The sequence below is a fragment of the Loxodonta africana genome, chromosome 3 (assembly GCF_030014295.1).
Source record: "Loxodonta africana isolate mLoxAfr1 chromosome 3, mLoxAfr1.hap2, whole genome shotgun sequence".
Taxonomy (NCBI): Eukaryota; Metazoa; Chordata; class Mammalia; order Proboscidea; family Elephantidae; genus Loxodonta; species Loxodonta africana.
In genome coordinates, this window is record NC_087344.1 from 11,820,419 (window position 1) to 11,836,045 (window position 15,627).

General features: G+C 46.4%; 1 protein-coding gene across 1 annotated transcript; it reads left to right on the forward strand.

Annotated features, from left to right (window-relative positions):
- The first annotated feature begins 218 nt into the window (after window positions 1-218).
- On the forward strand, window positions 219-2,979 carry RETN (resistin). Its single transcript, XM_064283096.1, has 4 exons — window positions 219-433; window positions 617-750; window positions 1,780-1,857; window positions 2,186-2,979. Exons 2-4 carry the CDS (start codon window positions 627-629, stop codon window positions 2,320-2,322), a joined length of 339 nt encoding a protein of 112 aa, XP_064139166.1. The 5' UTR covers window positions 219-433; window positions 617-626; the 3' UTR covers window positions 2,323-2,979.
- Window positions 2,980-15,627: the final 12,648 nt, after the last annotated feature.

Here is a 15,627-nt window from a genome sequence, read left to right on the forward strand (position 1 = left end):
ATCTCTTGGTTAGCAGTCATAGTTCTTAACCACTGTACCACCAGGGCTCCTGGTTTCCACATAGGGATGTTATTTTTGTCATGGGTGCAGCTCCCATCCCTGCATCAGGACCCCAGTTCTTTACCTGCTCCTGGGATTATCTCCCGGGCGCTTCCTCCTGGACCTGTCCACCCCCAATTTGGGAAGGGAGGGCCCTCCTTTCGAAGGGGGGAGGCTGTGGCTGAAAGGTGGGTAGAGCTTCCTGCACCTGGGCCCCTTGAGTCAGCTCTAGGGGCCTCCTCTTGGCCCCGGATGTGGGAAGGGAGGGCCAGGGGGCTGAGGGACTTATTAGCCAAGACAGGAAGCCCCACACTAGAGGCCTTAAAAGGGGAGGCCATTGTAGCAGGGCTCAGGAATCTGTGTCCCAGATTCGGTCTGCTGAGTCCACAGACGGGTAAGTGACAGCAGCCCCTGCCCACAAACCCAGCGCAGGGTTGGGGACAAAGCTGGACCTCCAGCCCTGGTGCCTGACAGGGACCCAGAGGTCCAGACCGCACCTCTTCTGTGGTCTTGAGCCTCCCCAGGATGGGAAGGGGCTGATTCAGTGGTGTGTCTCTTGGCTCCTCCCCTCCTATAGCACCTCCAGGATGAAGGCTGTCTTCCTCCTCCTCCTCCTCCTCCCTGTCCTGGGGCTGCTGGTGTCTGGCGAGTCCCGGTGTCCTGTGGATGCAGCCATCGATCAGGAGATCCAGAGAGGCACCATCTCCGTAAGTGAGGACTCCACACTTCTCTCTCTGCCTCGGAAGCCCCTCTGATCCCTGATGCTGTCCTGACCCCAATCCCAGCCAAACCTCAAACCCAACCACAACCAAACCCTTACCTCAAACCCAACCCTAACCAAGCCCTAACCTCAAGCCCAATCCAGTTCCAACCCCAACCAAACCTCTATCTCAAACCCGCCATGACTTCAGCCCTAACCCAGTCTCAACTCCAACCAAACCTCAGCCTTAAAGGCCAAACCCAACCAACCCTTAACCTCAAACCCAACTACAACTTTAACCCCAACCCCAACCAAACCTCTACTTCAAACTCAACCACAACTTCAATTCTAACCCAGTCCCAACCCCACCAAACCTCAATCTCAAGCCTAAACCCAACTAAACCTTAACCTCAAACCCAAGCCTAACTAAATTCCAATATCCAGCCCAACTTCAATGCCAACACCAATTTACACACCAACTCCAACTCCAAACCCAAACCCAAACCCAAACCCAGTCCAAACCAGTTAACCAGTTGCTGTTGAATCGATTCTGACACATGATGACCCCATGTGTGTCAATACAGAGCTGTGCTCTGTAGGGGTTTCAGCGGGTGATTTTTCAGAAGTAGATCATCAGGGCTTTCTTCTGAGGCACCTCTGAGGGGTCTTGAACCTCCAACTTTTCAGTTAGCGACAGAGTATGTTAATCATTTGCACCACCCAGGGACTCCTAAACCCAACCCAGTCCCACCTGTAACCACACCTCCAAACCAAACCCCAACTTCTACCCAAACCCAATTCTAACCCCAGCTATCACCCCCTAATCCGAGCTGACTCAACGCAGGTAAAGATAGAAGATCCTGGGAGGCGGTGGGCTCCCCATCATCAGGGTTCTCCCCAGGGCCTGGACCACCCGGGCCTTCCCTAGGGGAGTTTTCTTGACCCCCTGCCCAGTTCCAAACCACCAGGGCCAGTCAGCATGAGGACAAGGGAGGCGCAGCTTGGTCTCAAAGCCCCTCCCTCCTCTGTCCCTCCTGCAGTTCTTGAGGCTTTTAACGGCCTTCGCCTGGACTGCCAAAGCGTGACCTCCAGGGGGGATCTGGCCACCTGCCCAGCAGGTGAGTGCTGAATGCTGGTGCCCCTTTCCAAGCCTCTTGGGACACTCCTCCACCCCATGTCCAGACTATATCTCTCTAGGCCTGTGGGGTCCCCGCCGCTACTTCCCTAGGTTTCTTGTGTCTGAACCCCCAGCCTCCACCCCCACCCCAGCCCCAGCACCCCATTTCCTTATGTCACTGGTGTCCAGGCCCCCGGCCGCCGGACTCCCTGCCCGCCTACCCCCATGCATTCGACCCCCTGGTGTGGGAGTCTCCAGCCACTTGGACCCTGATCCCCATCCCCGCCCCAGCTCCGGGTCCAAGCCTCCTACTCCATTCCTACCCGCAGGTTTCGCCGTCACTGGCTGCGCGTGTGGTTACGGCTGTGGCTCATGGGACGTGCGTGCAGAGACCACGTGCCACTGCCAGTGCCAGGGCATGGACTGGACTACAGCACGCTGCTGCCGCATGCTGCTTTCAAAATGAGCTCGCGCATGTGCAGCGCCGGCGGGGGAATGGGCCAGGTCTCGGAGGGGTGGGGCTGGAAATAAACTAAGTGCTGATGTAAGGGATGTGTGAGCTTCTCGGTTTCTTTTGTGGGGTTGAGGGGAGGGGGCTGATCTCATGTCATTAGGAAGATGCTGGGGGTGGCAGACGCTTTCTTCTGCCCCAGCCCCCTTCCTCCCATGTTGTCCCTCACCTCTACCTCCAATAATGGGGAACCAACTTCCTGTAATGGCTCCACCACTCAGGGCTCATGCCACCTTCAGGAGGGGAAGTGGGTCTTACGTTTGATGCCACCTCGGTGGTCACCCTCGGATCTCCGGCCTCCCAGGAAGTAGTTATCCCCTCCCGCCCCCACAATGAAGTTTCATCTAGGAACTCTGTCAGTCCACGTACAGGACCAGACAGGAACCCGCTCCTTAAAACTTCGGGGCCTAGAGCCCCAGCAGCCCCAAGGTTGGGATGGAGCCCAGAATCATTCCCTAGCACCCAGCTCTGAGCCCCTATCCCTCACTCCCCACTAGTATCAGAGACTTTTAAGGAGTAGGAGAAGCAGCAGGAAACACCTTCAACGTCCCTTGCCTCCCTGTGGATACAAATGCAGGTGATTCAGGTTCAGATCCCCAGGAATCCTGACCCAGGAATTTTAAAATCCAGCCCCCGAGAGATGCAGACACTGACTTCAGAACCCCTTAGTGCCTAGTTTTGAAAAGGACCACAAACTCAAATATCACAGCTCAAATGTCACAGGGGCTAGAGAGTGGGTTGTAGGGTGGGACCCTACTCAGGTTGTCTTGGATCCATCTCCCACTGCCAACCACCTCCTATGATGGCCCAGGCACCTGTCTGATCCTGGTGGCCATGAACAGTGTTTTCTCCCACTCGTGGTGCCCGTGGAGCCCACCCAGACCCCAATGGGGAATTCTTCTTCCAGGTCCTCTCTCCTGGTCCCACTGTGGGCCACAGAGTGGGGTGAATTACAAATGTGACCAGGACCAGAGAGGGTGGGTCAGGGTCTTGCTGGCCCCTCTCTTGCTTACTAGAGGAAGGGGCACTCCCTTGTCCACAGACCCTGGTGTGAATGTCCTTTGTCTCCAAGCTCCACTCAATTGTCTCTGTATCTGGACCTCAAGAAGGCTGCCTCAGAGTCCTCAATTCCAACATGGTCATCCTTTTGTACCAGAGTACAGACTTGGAGGTCACACTTTACTGTTTAGGTGACCTTGGACAAGTGAACCTCCTCAAGTTTTTGTTTTCTCATTTGCCAACTGCTCAGCTACCTTTGGAGGCCAAGATTCTTTTGGTTGCAGCTGCTGGAGTTTAGGAGGCTAGAAGTCTGAATTCAGAGTGCCAGCTCCAGGGGATGGGTTTCCTTCTCTGTCAGCTCTGGGGGAAGGTCCTTGTCATCAATTTTCCCCTGGGTCTAGGAGTTTCTCAGTGCAGGGACCCTGGGTCCAAAGGATGCACTCAGCTCCTGGCTCCTCTTTCTTGGTGGAGGTCTCTCACCTCTCTGCTCACTTCTCTCTTTTATATCATAAAAGAGATTGACTCAAGATACAACCTAATCCTGTAGATTTCATCCTACCTCATTAACATTATAGAGATTAGAATTTACAACACATTGGATAATTGCATCAGATCACAAAATGGAGGATAACCACACAATACTGGCGATCATGGCCTAGCCAAAATGACACACATTTTGGGGGGACACAATTCAATCTATAACATTTCACTTTTGGTTCCCCAAATTCATGTCCTTGCTCCATGTAAAACACATTAATCCCAGCATATCATCCCAAGTTTTAAATCAACTCCAAGTGCAAATTCCATCCTGGGACAAAATTCCTCTTCATCTGTGAAATCTAGAATATGAGTTATCTGATTCCAGAGTACAATGGTGGAACAGACACAGGGTAGACATTTCCATTACAAAAGGGAGAAATCGGAGGGAAAGAAGGGATAACAGGCACCAACTAAGTCCAAAACCCAGCAGAGCACATTACATCTGCCCTCAAGCCTTGAGAACAATCCTCTGTTCTCTGAGATCATTTAGGCAATGTCCCTGCCCTCCAGAGTCTGGGTGTTGGCCACACTCTGGATTCTGGGTGGAGGCCCCTCAGCTCTGGGCTTTAGCTTCACCTTCCAGGCCCACTGGGACAGCAACTCTGCTCCCTTGAATTTGGGCAGCCCCACTCTCCTAGTCAGTCTGAGTGGTGACCCTACCCCCTCGGCCCTGGCAGGCCCCATTCTTCTGGCCTTTGGGCATGACAGCCCTGCCCCTCAGCTTTGGGTAGCGGATCCGGTCCTATTTTCCTGGCAACATTCTGGAACTGAGTTGGTGAAGATTTGACTCTTTGAAAGCTAGGAGGACGTGGCCCCACCTTTTGAGACCCAGCAGGCAGTGGTTCCACTCTTTGAGACCCCAGAGGTTGTGGCCCCACCCTTTGAGACTGAGGTAGCTCTGCTTCCTGTGCTCCTTATCTCTTCAACTTCGGTTACCTGCTTTCTTGGTGATAGGAGATCTCTCTGTTCACTTCTGTCTTTTATATCTCTAAGGAGACTGACTCAAGATGCAACTTAATCCTGCAGATTGTGTCCTGCCTCATTAACATAAATGCCTCCAATTCTGTCTCATTAACAGCATAGAGGTTAGGATTTACAACACATAGGATAATTGCATCATATCACAAAATGGAGAACAACCACATAATACTGGGAATCATGGCCTAGCCAAGTTGACAAACATTTTGAGAGGGCACAATTCAATCTATAACGCCCCACTTCAAGGTGGCTTAAGCAAAAATACGAAAGTTTCTGGAGTGTATAACTGAGAGGCCCAGGGTTAGAATAACAAGTTCAGGTATGGCTGAGTCCAGAGTTTCAAGTGATGTCTCTAGGACTTAAACTCCTCAGCTTTTGTAAAAACGGGTTGGGGGCGATGTGTGACCTCCTCTAACTTCACAAAGGGGAAGAAGAATCAAGATCAACACCCCAAGGCTGATTTCCACGGTGTGAAAGTCAGACATGCCTCCTCTGTCCGCCATCTTTACCAATTCTGACACCAACTGTCTGTTCCATGGCACTCTCTACTTCTCTGCTGGGTTTGATAATTCATTGCAATGGCCACACAGAACTCACAGACCATACTCATGATTATGGGGTTTATTAGGGAAGTAACACAATTCAGGCTCAGGAACACTCAGGACACAGCTCTTCCATCAGGACAGCCTCTTCTCAGCCGTGCTCACAGACACGGCTCTCTCCCTGGCCCTCGGCCTCTGCCCAAAGGCACTCAGCTTTCTCACTCCATGGGCCAGGAAGCCCACCATGCCATTTCCTACTGCCAGGTCTCTGCTGTCAAGTCTCTGCTTCCGGATTACTCCTGTCACCACTTATCATCTTCAGGGTTACAGCTCGCTCTCTGTCTCCTGGGTTCAAGAGCTTCTCCATGTAGGGATCCCAGGTCCAAAGGACATCCTGGCTTCTGGGCATTCTTCGTTGTTGGTGGTGGGGTCTTCTTTCTCCTGCCTCTGGGATGGCTCACTTCAAGCCCAGTGGGATGGCAAAACCAATCAATCCCTTTGGTGGGCTACAATTATCCTATCTGCACAGTCCCACTCAATCACCTGGATGGGAGTTACAAAACCATGGCTAGAAAGGTCACACAAAAGCAATCCATCATACTGCAGCTTTGTTTTACTCAGTGCTGAATTCACTTCAGGCTTACATCCTTCCAGTATAGTAGCCCCAGTGGAGGGAAAGAGAGAGAGAATGCCTCTTTTTCTGGTTAATCCAACAAAAGTCCCAGACTTGTGTTTCATTGGTTAGGCCTGGCTCAAATTCCCTCGCCTGTGCCAATTCTTAGATTCTGATTGGCCAGGCCTGAGTCATGTGCCCACTCTAAACCAATCCCTTCATTCTGTTCGTGTAGAGGAACCCAACTGATTTTTGTGTGTTGATCTTGTACCCTGCCACTATTAGTTCCAGTAATTTTCTTATGGGGTTTCTGGGGTTTTCTACGTATAGGATTATGTCATCTGTGAATAAGGATAGTTTTACTTCTTCCTTTCTAATTTGGATACACTTTATTTCTCTTTCTTGCCTTATTGTTGTAGCTAGAACTTCATGTAAAATACTGAATAAGAGTGGTCTCATTTCTGTTCTCAAGGGGAATGCTCTCAAATCTTTCTCCATTGACAATCCCTGGTTTCCGATTGAACGAACACATTTTCTTTCCCCAAAGAAAATCAAGAACATTTCCCCATGAAAGTGGATGGTCCTGACCAGACGGTCCCCTTAAATGTTTCCCATGGAGCCCTCTCTGGCCACCGTGATGTGGCTGCTTGCAGGTATCCGGTTTCCTGGTTGCCATTTTATTTTTTTATAATTAATATTTTATTGTATTTTTAGTGAAAGTATACACACCAACCCCCATGTGTCTGGCAGTTTGTCGTACTTTGGGGGCTTGCGTGTTGCTGTGATGCTGGAAGTTATGCCACCGGTATTCAGATACCAGCAGGGTCACCCATGGAAGACAGGTTTCAGGTGAGCTTCCAGACTAAGACAGGCTAGGAAGAAGGACCTGGCAGTCTATTTCTGAAAAGCATTAACCAGTGAAAACCTTATGAATAGCAGCGGAACATTGTCTGATATAGTGCTGGAAGATGAGCCCCCCAGGTTGGAAGACACTCAAAAGATGACTGGGGAAGAGCTGCCTCCTCAAAGTAGGGTCGATCTTAATGATGTGGATGGAGTAAAGCTTTCGGGACCTTCATTTGCTGATGTGGCATGACTCAAAATGAGAAGAAACAGCTGCAAACATCCATTAACGATCGGACCCTGGAAGGTATGAAGTATGAATCCTGGAAAATTGGAAATCATCAAAAACGAAAAGGAACACATAAACATCGATATCCTAGGCATTAGTGAGCTGAAATGGACTGGTATTGGCCATTTTGCATTAGACAATCATATAGTCTACTATGCTGAGAATGACAACTTGAAGAGGAATGGTGTTGCATTCATCGTCAAAAAGAACGTTTCAAGATCTATCCTGAAGTACAACGCTGTCAGTGATACGACTATCATTCACATTTACACACCAACCACTAGGGCCAAAGATGAAGAAATAGAAGATTTTTATCAGCTGCTGCAGTCTGAAATTGATTGAACACGCAATCAAGATGCACTGATAATTACTGGTGATTGAAATGCAAAAGTTGGAAACAAAGAAGAAGGATCAGTAGTTGGAAAATATGGCCTTGGTGATAGAAACAATGCTGGAGATCGAATGATAGAATTTTGCAAGACCAATGACTTCTTCATTGCAAATACCTTTTTTCACCAACGTAAATGGCGACTATACACATGGACCTCACCAGATGGAACACACAGAAATCAAATTGACTACATCTGTGGAAAGAGACAATGGAAAACCTGAATATCATCAGTCAGAACAAGGCCAGGGGCCGACTGTGGAACAGACCATCAATTGCTCATATGCAAGCTCAAGCTGAAACTGAAGAATATCAAAGCAAGTCCACGAGAGCCAAAATATGACCTTGAGTATATCCCACCTGAATTCAGAGACCATCTGAAGAATAGATTTGACTCATTGAACACTGGTGACTGAAGACCAGACGAGTTGTGGAATGACAATCAAGGATATCATACATGAAGAAAGTAAGAGGTCATTGAAAAGAAAGAAAAGATCAAGATGGATGTCAGAGGATACTCTGAAACTTGCTCTTGAACATCAAGCAGCTAAAGCAAAAGGAAGAATTGATGAAGTAAAAGAACTGAACAGAAGATTCCAAAGGGCACCTCGAGAAGACAAAGTAAAGTATTATGACATGTGCAAAGAGCTGGAGTTGGGAAACCAAAAGGGAAGAACACGTTCAGTGTTTCTCAAGCTGAAAGAACTGAAGAAAAAATTCAAGCCTCGAGTTGCAATAGTGAAGGATTCTATGGGGAAAATATTAAACGATGCAGGAAGCATCAAAAGAAGATGGAAGGAATACACAGAGTCATTATACCAAAAAGAATTAGTCTATATTCAACCATTTCAAGAGGTGGCATATGATCAGGAACTGATGGTACTGAAGGAAGAAGTCCAAGCTGCTCTGAAAAGGCTCGAGGAATTGATGGAATATCAACTGAGATGTTTCAACAAACAGATGCTGCACTGGAAGTGCTCACTCGTCTATGCCAAGAAATATGAAGACAGCTTCCTGGCCAACTGACTGGAAGAGATCCATATTTGTGCCTATTCCCAAGAAAGGTGAACCAACCAAATGTGGAAATTATTGAACAATATCATTAATATCACACGCAAGCAAAATTTTGCTCAAGATCATTCAAAAACGGCTGCAGCAATATATGGACAGGGAACTGTCAGAAATTCAGGCTGGTTTCAGAAGAGGACGTGGAACCAGGGATATCATTGCTGATGTCAGATGGATCCTGGCTGAAAGCAGAGAATACCAGAAGGATGTTTACCCATGTTTTATTGACTATGCAAAGGCATTTGATTGTGTGGATCATAACAAATCATGGGTAACATTGCGAAGAGTAGGAATTCCAGAACACTTAATTGTGCTCATGAGGAACCTTTACATAGATCAAGAAGCAGTTGTTCAAACAAAACAAGGGGATACTGATTGGTTTAAAGTCAAGAAAGCCGTGCGTCAAGGTTGTTTTCTTTCACCATACCTATTCAACCTGTATGCTGAGCAAATAATCTGAGAAGGTGGACTATATGAAGAAGAACGGGGCATCAGGGTTGGAGGAAGACTCATTAACAACCTGCGTTATGCAGATGACACAACCTTCCTTGCTGAAAGTGAAAAGGACTTGAAGCACTTACTAATGAAGATCAAAGATCAAAGACCACGGCCTTCAGTATGGGTTGCACCTCAACATAAAGAAAACAAAAATCCTCACAACTGGACCAATGAGCAACATCATGATAAATGGAGAGGAGTGAAGTTGTCAAGGATTTCACCTTGCTTGGGTCCACAACCAACAGTCATAGAAGCAGCAGTCAAGAAATCAAGAGATGTATTGCATTGGGTAAATCTGCTGCAAAGGACCTCTTTAAAGTGTTGAAGACCAAAGATGGCACCTTGAAGACTAAGGTGGGCCTGACCCAAGCCATGGTATTTTCAATCGCATCATATGCATGTGAAAGCTGGACAATGAATAAGGAAGACCAAACAGGAATTGACACCTTTGAATTGTGGTGTTGGCGAAGAATATTGAATATGCCATGGACTGCCAAAAAAACAAACAAATCTGTCTTAGAAGAAATACAACCAGAATGCTCCTTAGAAGCAAGGATGGCGAGACTGTGTCTTACATACTTTGGACGTGTTGTCAGGAGAGGTCAGTCCCTGGAGAAGGACATCACGCTTGGCAGAGTATAGGGTCAGCGGAAAACAGGAAGACCCTCAACGAGGTGGGTTGACACAGTGGCTACAACAATGAACTCAAGCATAACAAGGATTGTAAGGATGGCGCAGGACCGGGCAGTGTTTCGTTCTGTTGTGCATAGGGTCGCTATAAGTCAGAACCGACTCGACGGCACGTAACAACAACAATGGGGGAAGGAGAATTACTGAGTGTTGGAGCCTTCGCCAGGGACAAATGACAGCAGATCTGGGACAACCCTCCCCACCACCAAGTACTCCAGGACCAAGGAAATGCAGCCACACCTGAGGTCAGGGGGCCCCACCTCGCTGCACAGAACGGAGAGACCCTCGCTGCCATTCAAACGCAGGAACTCAAGGAATATTGAATATACCATGGACTGCCAGAAGAACGAGCAAATCTGTCTTGGAAGAAGTACAATCAGAATGCTCCTTAGAAGCAAGGATGGCAAGACTGCGTCTTACATACTTTGGACATGTTGTCAGGGGAGATCAGTCCCTGGAGAAGGACATCATGCTTGGCAGATTACAGGATTGGCGGAAAAGAGGAAGACCCTCAACTAGGTGGATTGACACAGTGGCTGCAACAATGAGCTCAAGCATAACAAGGATTGTAAGGATGGCTCAGGACCTGGCTGTGTTTCATTCTTTTGTGCGTAGGGTCACCATGAGTCAATTGACTCGACAACACCTAACAACAAGAACAAATACACACCAAAACAGGTTCTCATTCAACATTTTCTACATATAGTTTTCAGTAACATTGGCTACATTCTTCACATTGTGTCAACATTCTCATTATTTCCATTCCAGTGGTTCTGTTTCCATTAACCTAGTCTCACTGCCCCCGTGCCCCACCTTCTCATCCATCCATTAGAGTAACTGTTGTCCATTTGGTCTCACGCGGATCATTTTTTAAAAGAGCGCAGTACTCAAGGGTGATGTTCTTTACTTTTTGAGCAAACGAACTATTTAATTAAAAGGTGGCTTCAGAGGATAGTTTCAATTCAAGGTTTAAAGAGTATTTCAGGGCAATAGTCTCAGGGATTCCTTTAGTCCCAACGGGTACTGTAAGTCTAGATGCTTCGAGATTTGAAGTTTTGTTCCACATTTTTCTCCCTTTCTATCAGGATCCATCTATTGTGACCCTGATCTCTCAGTTGCCTTTTGCTCAAAGGAAATCCTGAGGGTTGGGACCATGTCTTAGCCCGGTTCCAGCAAAGGAATGTGCCATTTTGAAGCCTCGCCCCCTGCTTCTGTCCATCAGAGCAGAACCAGCTCCCCGTTGGTTCAGCTCCCCACCTCCCCTAGGCTGTTACATCAGAAGAGGGTGGCCTCACTCAATGGCTGACTTCTTCCTAAGGCCAGACAGAGGAGCTGGCATCTAACCACTGTAAATTTATCTTTGTTGAGGAGACAGGGTTTGGTTTCAGAAGCAGAGCATTATTGTTACCAAATCTTAGGAATCATTCCAAGTTAGCATTTCCTGCACAGAGATAGAAAGTCTTTTACTTACCATTTTTTTCCAAAGGCAGGAAATTGTAATGCTCTAAACCCATGCTGTCCAATATGGCAGCCACTGAGCACCTGTAATGTGGCTACTCTGAATAGATGCAGCATAGTGTAAAGTTCACACCTGATTTCAAAGACTTAGCACAAAAAGGCATTGCTGATGTCAGATGAATCTTGACTGAAAGCAGAGAATACCAGAAAGCGTACCTGTGTTTTATTGAATACACAAAGGCATTCAACTTGTGTGGATCATAAGAAATTATGGATAACATTGCAAAGAATGGAAATTCCAGAACACTTAATTGTGCTCATGCCGAGCCTGTGCTTAGGCCAAGAAGAAGCCATTCAAACAGAACAAGGGGATTCTGCTTGGTTTTAAATCAGGAAAAGTGTATGTCAGAATTGTATCCTTTTATTATAATTATTCAATCTGTATGCTGAGCAAATAGTTCGAGAAGCTGGACTATATGAAGAAAAACGCAGCATCAGGATTGGAGGAAGACTCGTTAACAACCTGCGTTATGCAGATGACACAACCTTGCTTGCTGAAAGTGAAGAGGACTTGAAGTACTTAATGATGAATATCAAAGACCACAGCCTTCAGTATGGATTACACCTCAATATGAAGAAAAAAATCCTCACAACTGGTCCAATAAGCAACATCATGTTAAACCGAGAAAAGATTGAAGTTGTCAAGGATTTCATTTTACTTGGATCCACAATCAACAGCCATGGAAGCAGCAGTCAAGAAATCAAAAGATGCATTGCATTTGGGCAAATTTGTGTTCTTTAAAGCCATTAAGTTTGTGGTAATTTGTTACATTCCAAAAAGTTGGACTATATGAAGAAGAATGTGGCATCAGGACTGGTGGAAGACTCGTTAACAACCTGTGTTATGCAGTTGACACAACCTTGCTTGCTGAAAGTGAAGAGAACTTGAAGATCAAAGGCCATAGCCTTCAGTATGGATTACACCTCAACATAAAGAAAAGAAAAATCCTCACAACTGGACCGATAAGCAACATCATGATAAACAGAGAAAAGATCGAAGTTGTTGAGGATTTCATTTTACTTGGGTGCATAATCAACACCCATGACAGCAGCAATCAAGAAATCAAATGGCATATTGCAGCAAGGAAATCTGCTGCAAAAGACCTCTCTGAAGTGTTAAAAAGCAAAGATTTCACTTTGAGGACTAAGGTGCGCCTGACCCAAACTATGGTGTTTTCAATCACCTCATGTGCATGTGAAAGCTGAACAATGAATAAGGAAGACTGAAGAAGAATTGATGCCTTTGAATTACGATGTTAGTGAAGAATATTGAATATACCATAGGCTGCCAGAAGAAGGAACAAGTCTGTCTTGGAAGAAGTACACCCAGAGTGCTCCTTGAAATTGTGGTTGGTGAGACTTTGTCTCATGTACTTTGGACATGTTATCAAGCGGGACAAGACCCTGGAGAGGGACGTCATGCTTGGTAAGGTAAAGGGTCATCAAAAAAGAGGAAGACCTTCAATGAGATGGATTAACACAGTGGCTGCAACAATGGGTTCAAGCAAACAACGATTGTGAGGATGGCACAGTATGGGTCAGTGTTTCATTCTGCTGGACTTAGGGTCGCTGTGAGTAGGAACCAACTTGATGGCACCTAACGACAATCAACAGCACAAAAAGGTAAGGTAAAATGTCTCACTAATAGTTTTTAAAATATTGACTACGTGGTGGAATGGTAATATTTTGGATATATTATGTGAAATAATCACAGTCCATCTGTCAGTTTGTTGGACTATGGTGGCTTGTATGTTGCTGTGTTGCTGGAAGCTATGCCATCAATATTTCAAACATCAGCATAGTCACCCATGGTGGACAGGTTTCGGCAGAGCTCCCAGACTAAGATGGACTAGGAAGAAGGAACTGATGATCTACTTCTGAAAATCGCCCAATGAAAACACTATGGATCAACAAACAAACAAAGAAACAACAACAACAAAAAGAAACTGCTGACCTTTTGGTTAGCAGCCAACCTCTTAACCACTGTGCCACCAGGGCTCCAAAGACAAACAAACAGCAATGGCAAAAGGCTGTATGGATCACAACACAGTATTGTCTGTTACAGTGCTGGAAGATGAGCCCCCTGGGTTGGGAGGAACTCAAAATACACAATGGCTGCGACAATGGACTTGTGCATACCAGCTATCATGAAGATGGCACAGGACCAGTCAATGTTTCATTCTGTTGTTCATGGGGTCGTCATGAATCCGAACCAACTTAATGGCAACTGACAACATGTTGAATAAAATATATGATTAATATTAATTTTGCCCGTCTCCCTTTTTTTCATTCAAAACATTTAATAATACATATATAGCGTGATTTAGTGGATATACCAAAGTACAAAAGAGCATGTGTGATATGAACTCCTTATTATTTTGTTCTCTTGAAAAAGGATATATATATATCCTGTATATACTTATTCTGTCGTACATAGGGTCACTACGAGTCAGAACCAACTTGACCGCACCTAACAACAACGACAACATATATACTTATACGGACATGAAAACATTCCTGGAAGGACACTTAAGAAAGTGTCAAAGGTGGTTCTCTCTGGGGAGGGAGTGGAATGGGTGGCAGACCAGGAAGGAGACATTTAAGAGTCACTTTATACCTTTTTGTACGCTGGGTTTAGTTAAATATCCTTATATCTTTTGTGCATGGTACCACGTGTCTCTTCATTATAAGAGAGTCACTAGTTTGCATGATGGAATTAAACGTAGCAATTTTTGATGGTGGTCTACAAAGAGCTGGACAATGAATAAGGAAGACCAAAGAAGAATTGATGACTTTGAATTACGGTGTTGGCGAAGAATATTGAATATACTGTGGACTGCTGTCTTAGTCATCTAGTGCTGCTATAACAGAAATACCACAACTGGATGGCTTTAACAAAGAGGAGTTTATTTTCTCACAATAAAGTAGGCTAAAAGTCCAAATTCAGGGTGTCAATGCCAGAGGAAGTCTTTCTCTCTCTGTCAGCCTTCTCATCAATCTTCCCCCGGAGTAGGAGCTTCTCAGCACAGGGACCCCGGGTCCAAAGGATGTGCTCTGCTCCCAGTGGTGCTTTCTTGGTGGTATGAGGTCCCCCGTCTCTGTGTTCACTTTACTCTTTTATATCTCAAGAGATTGCCTCAAGACACAATCGAATTTTATAGGCTGAGTCCTGCCTCACTAACACAACTGCTACCCATTCTCCCTCATTAACATCATAGAGGCAGGATTTACAACATATAGGAAAATCACACAATACTGGGAATCATGGCCCAGCCAAATTGACACATACATTTTTGGGGGGACATAATCCAGGCTGTGACAACTGCCAATAGAATGAACAAACCTGTCTTGGAAGAAGTACAGCTAGAGTGCTCCTTAGAAGCAAGGATAGCAAGACACATCCCACATACTTTGGACACATTGTCAGGAGGGACCTGTCCCTGGAGAAGGACATCAGAACTGGTAGAGGGTCAGTGAAAAAGAGGAAGACCCTGAAAGAGATGGATTGACACAGTGGCTGCAACTATGGGTTCAAACATAGCAACGATTGTGAGGACGGTGCAAGATAGGGCAGTGTTTCGTTTTGTTGTACCTAGGGTTGCTATGAGTTGGAACCAACTCGATGGCACCTAACAACCATAACAACAAACCCACTGCCATCAAGTCGATTCCGACTCATAGCGACCCTATAGGACAGAGTAGAACTGCCCCGTAGAGTTTCCAAGAAGCCCCTGGCGGATTCGAACTACCGACCTTTTGGTTAGCAGCTGTAGACAACAACAAAGAGCACTGTAAATCTGTGTCCTTTGGTAGGGAAACATGTTTGAACATCATTGCATAGGGTCTTTTTCGATGTAGGACAGGGACAGCCCGGGGAGGATGGAAAGGGCCAGGACTCCACAGCTTTACCTAGAAAGGCGGCCACAAAGGTTGTCTAGATAGGAAAGGAGGTTTCTAGGACAACGGGTCATCCAGAATCTGTAGGACAAGGTGGGGCACGCTAGGTTTCCTCATGCTCAGAGCAGCGTGCAGCCCCCTTAGCTTTGTTTATAAATTTGTACCAGATTTTAACCCCAGGGACCTTGACCTTGGGCTCCTCAACCCAGAAGAAACCGATCATTTTCAGAACAAGTTCCCCCTCCCCCCACCCGCCCCCGGCCCGCCCAGTACCTCAGTGCAAACTGTTTATTCAGGAGGCATATGAGGAAGGCTTGGAAATCTCGCGTATAAATCCAGTATGCGTTCAAGTGATTCTCAATCTCCTGGTGTCCTTCAGGAGTGTCCCAAATCTCTC

What these genes read in the sequence shown, in the direction of transcription:
- RETN (XM_064283096.1), top strand. Translation starts at nt 627, where the DNA reads ATGAAGGCTGTCTTCCTCCTCCTCCTCCTCCTCCCTGTCCTGGGGCTG. An exon ending in GAGAGGCACCATCTCCGTAA is followed by an intron (nt 751 to 1,779) that starts GTGAGGACTCCA and finishes TCCCTCCTGCAG; the next exon opens with TTCTTGAGGCTTTTAACGGC. An exon ending in TCTGGCCACCTGCCCAGCAG is followed by an intron (nt 1,858 to 2,185) that starts GTGAGTGCTGAA and finishes TCCTACCCGCAG; the next exon opens with GTTTCGCCGTCACTGGCTGC.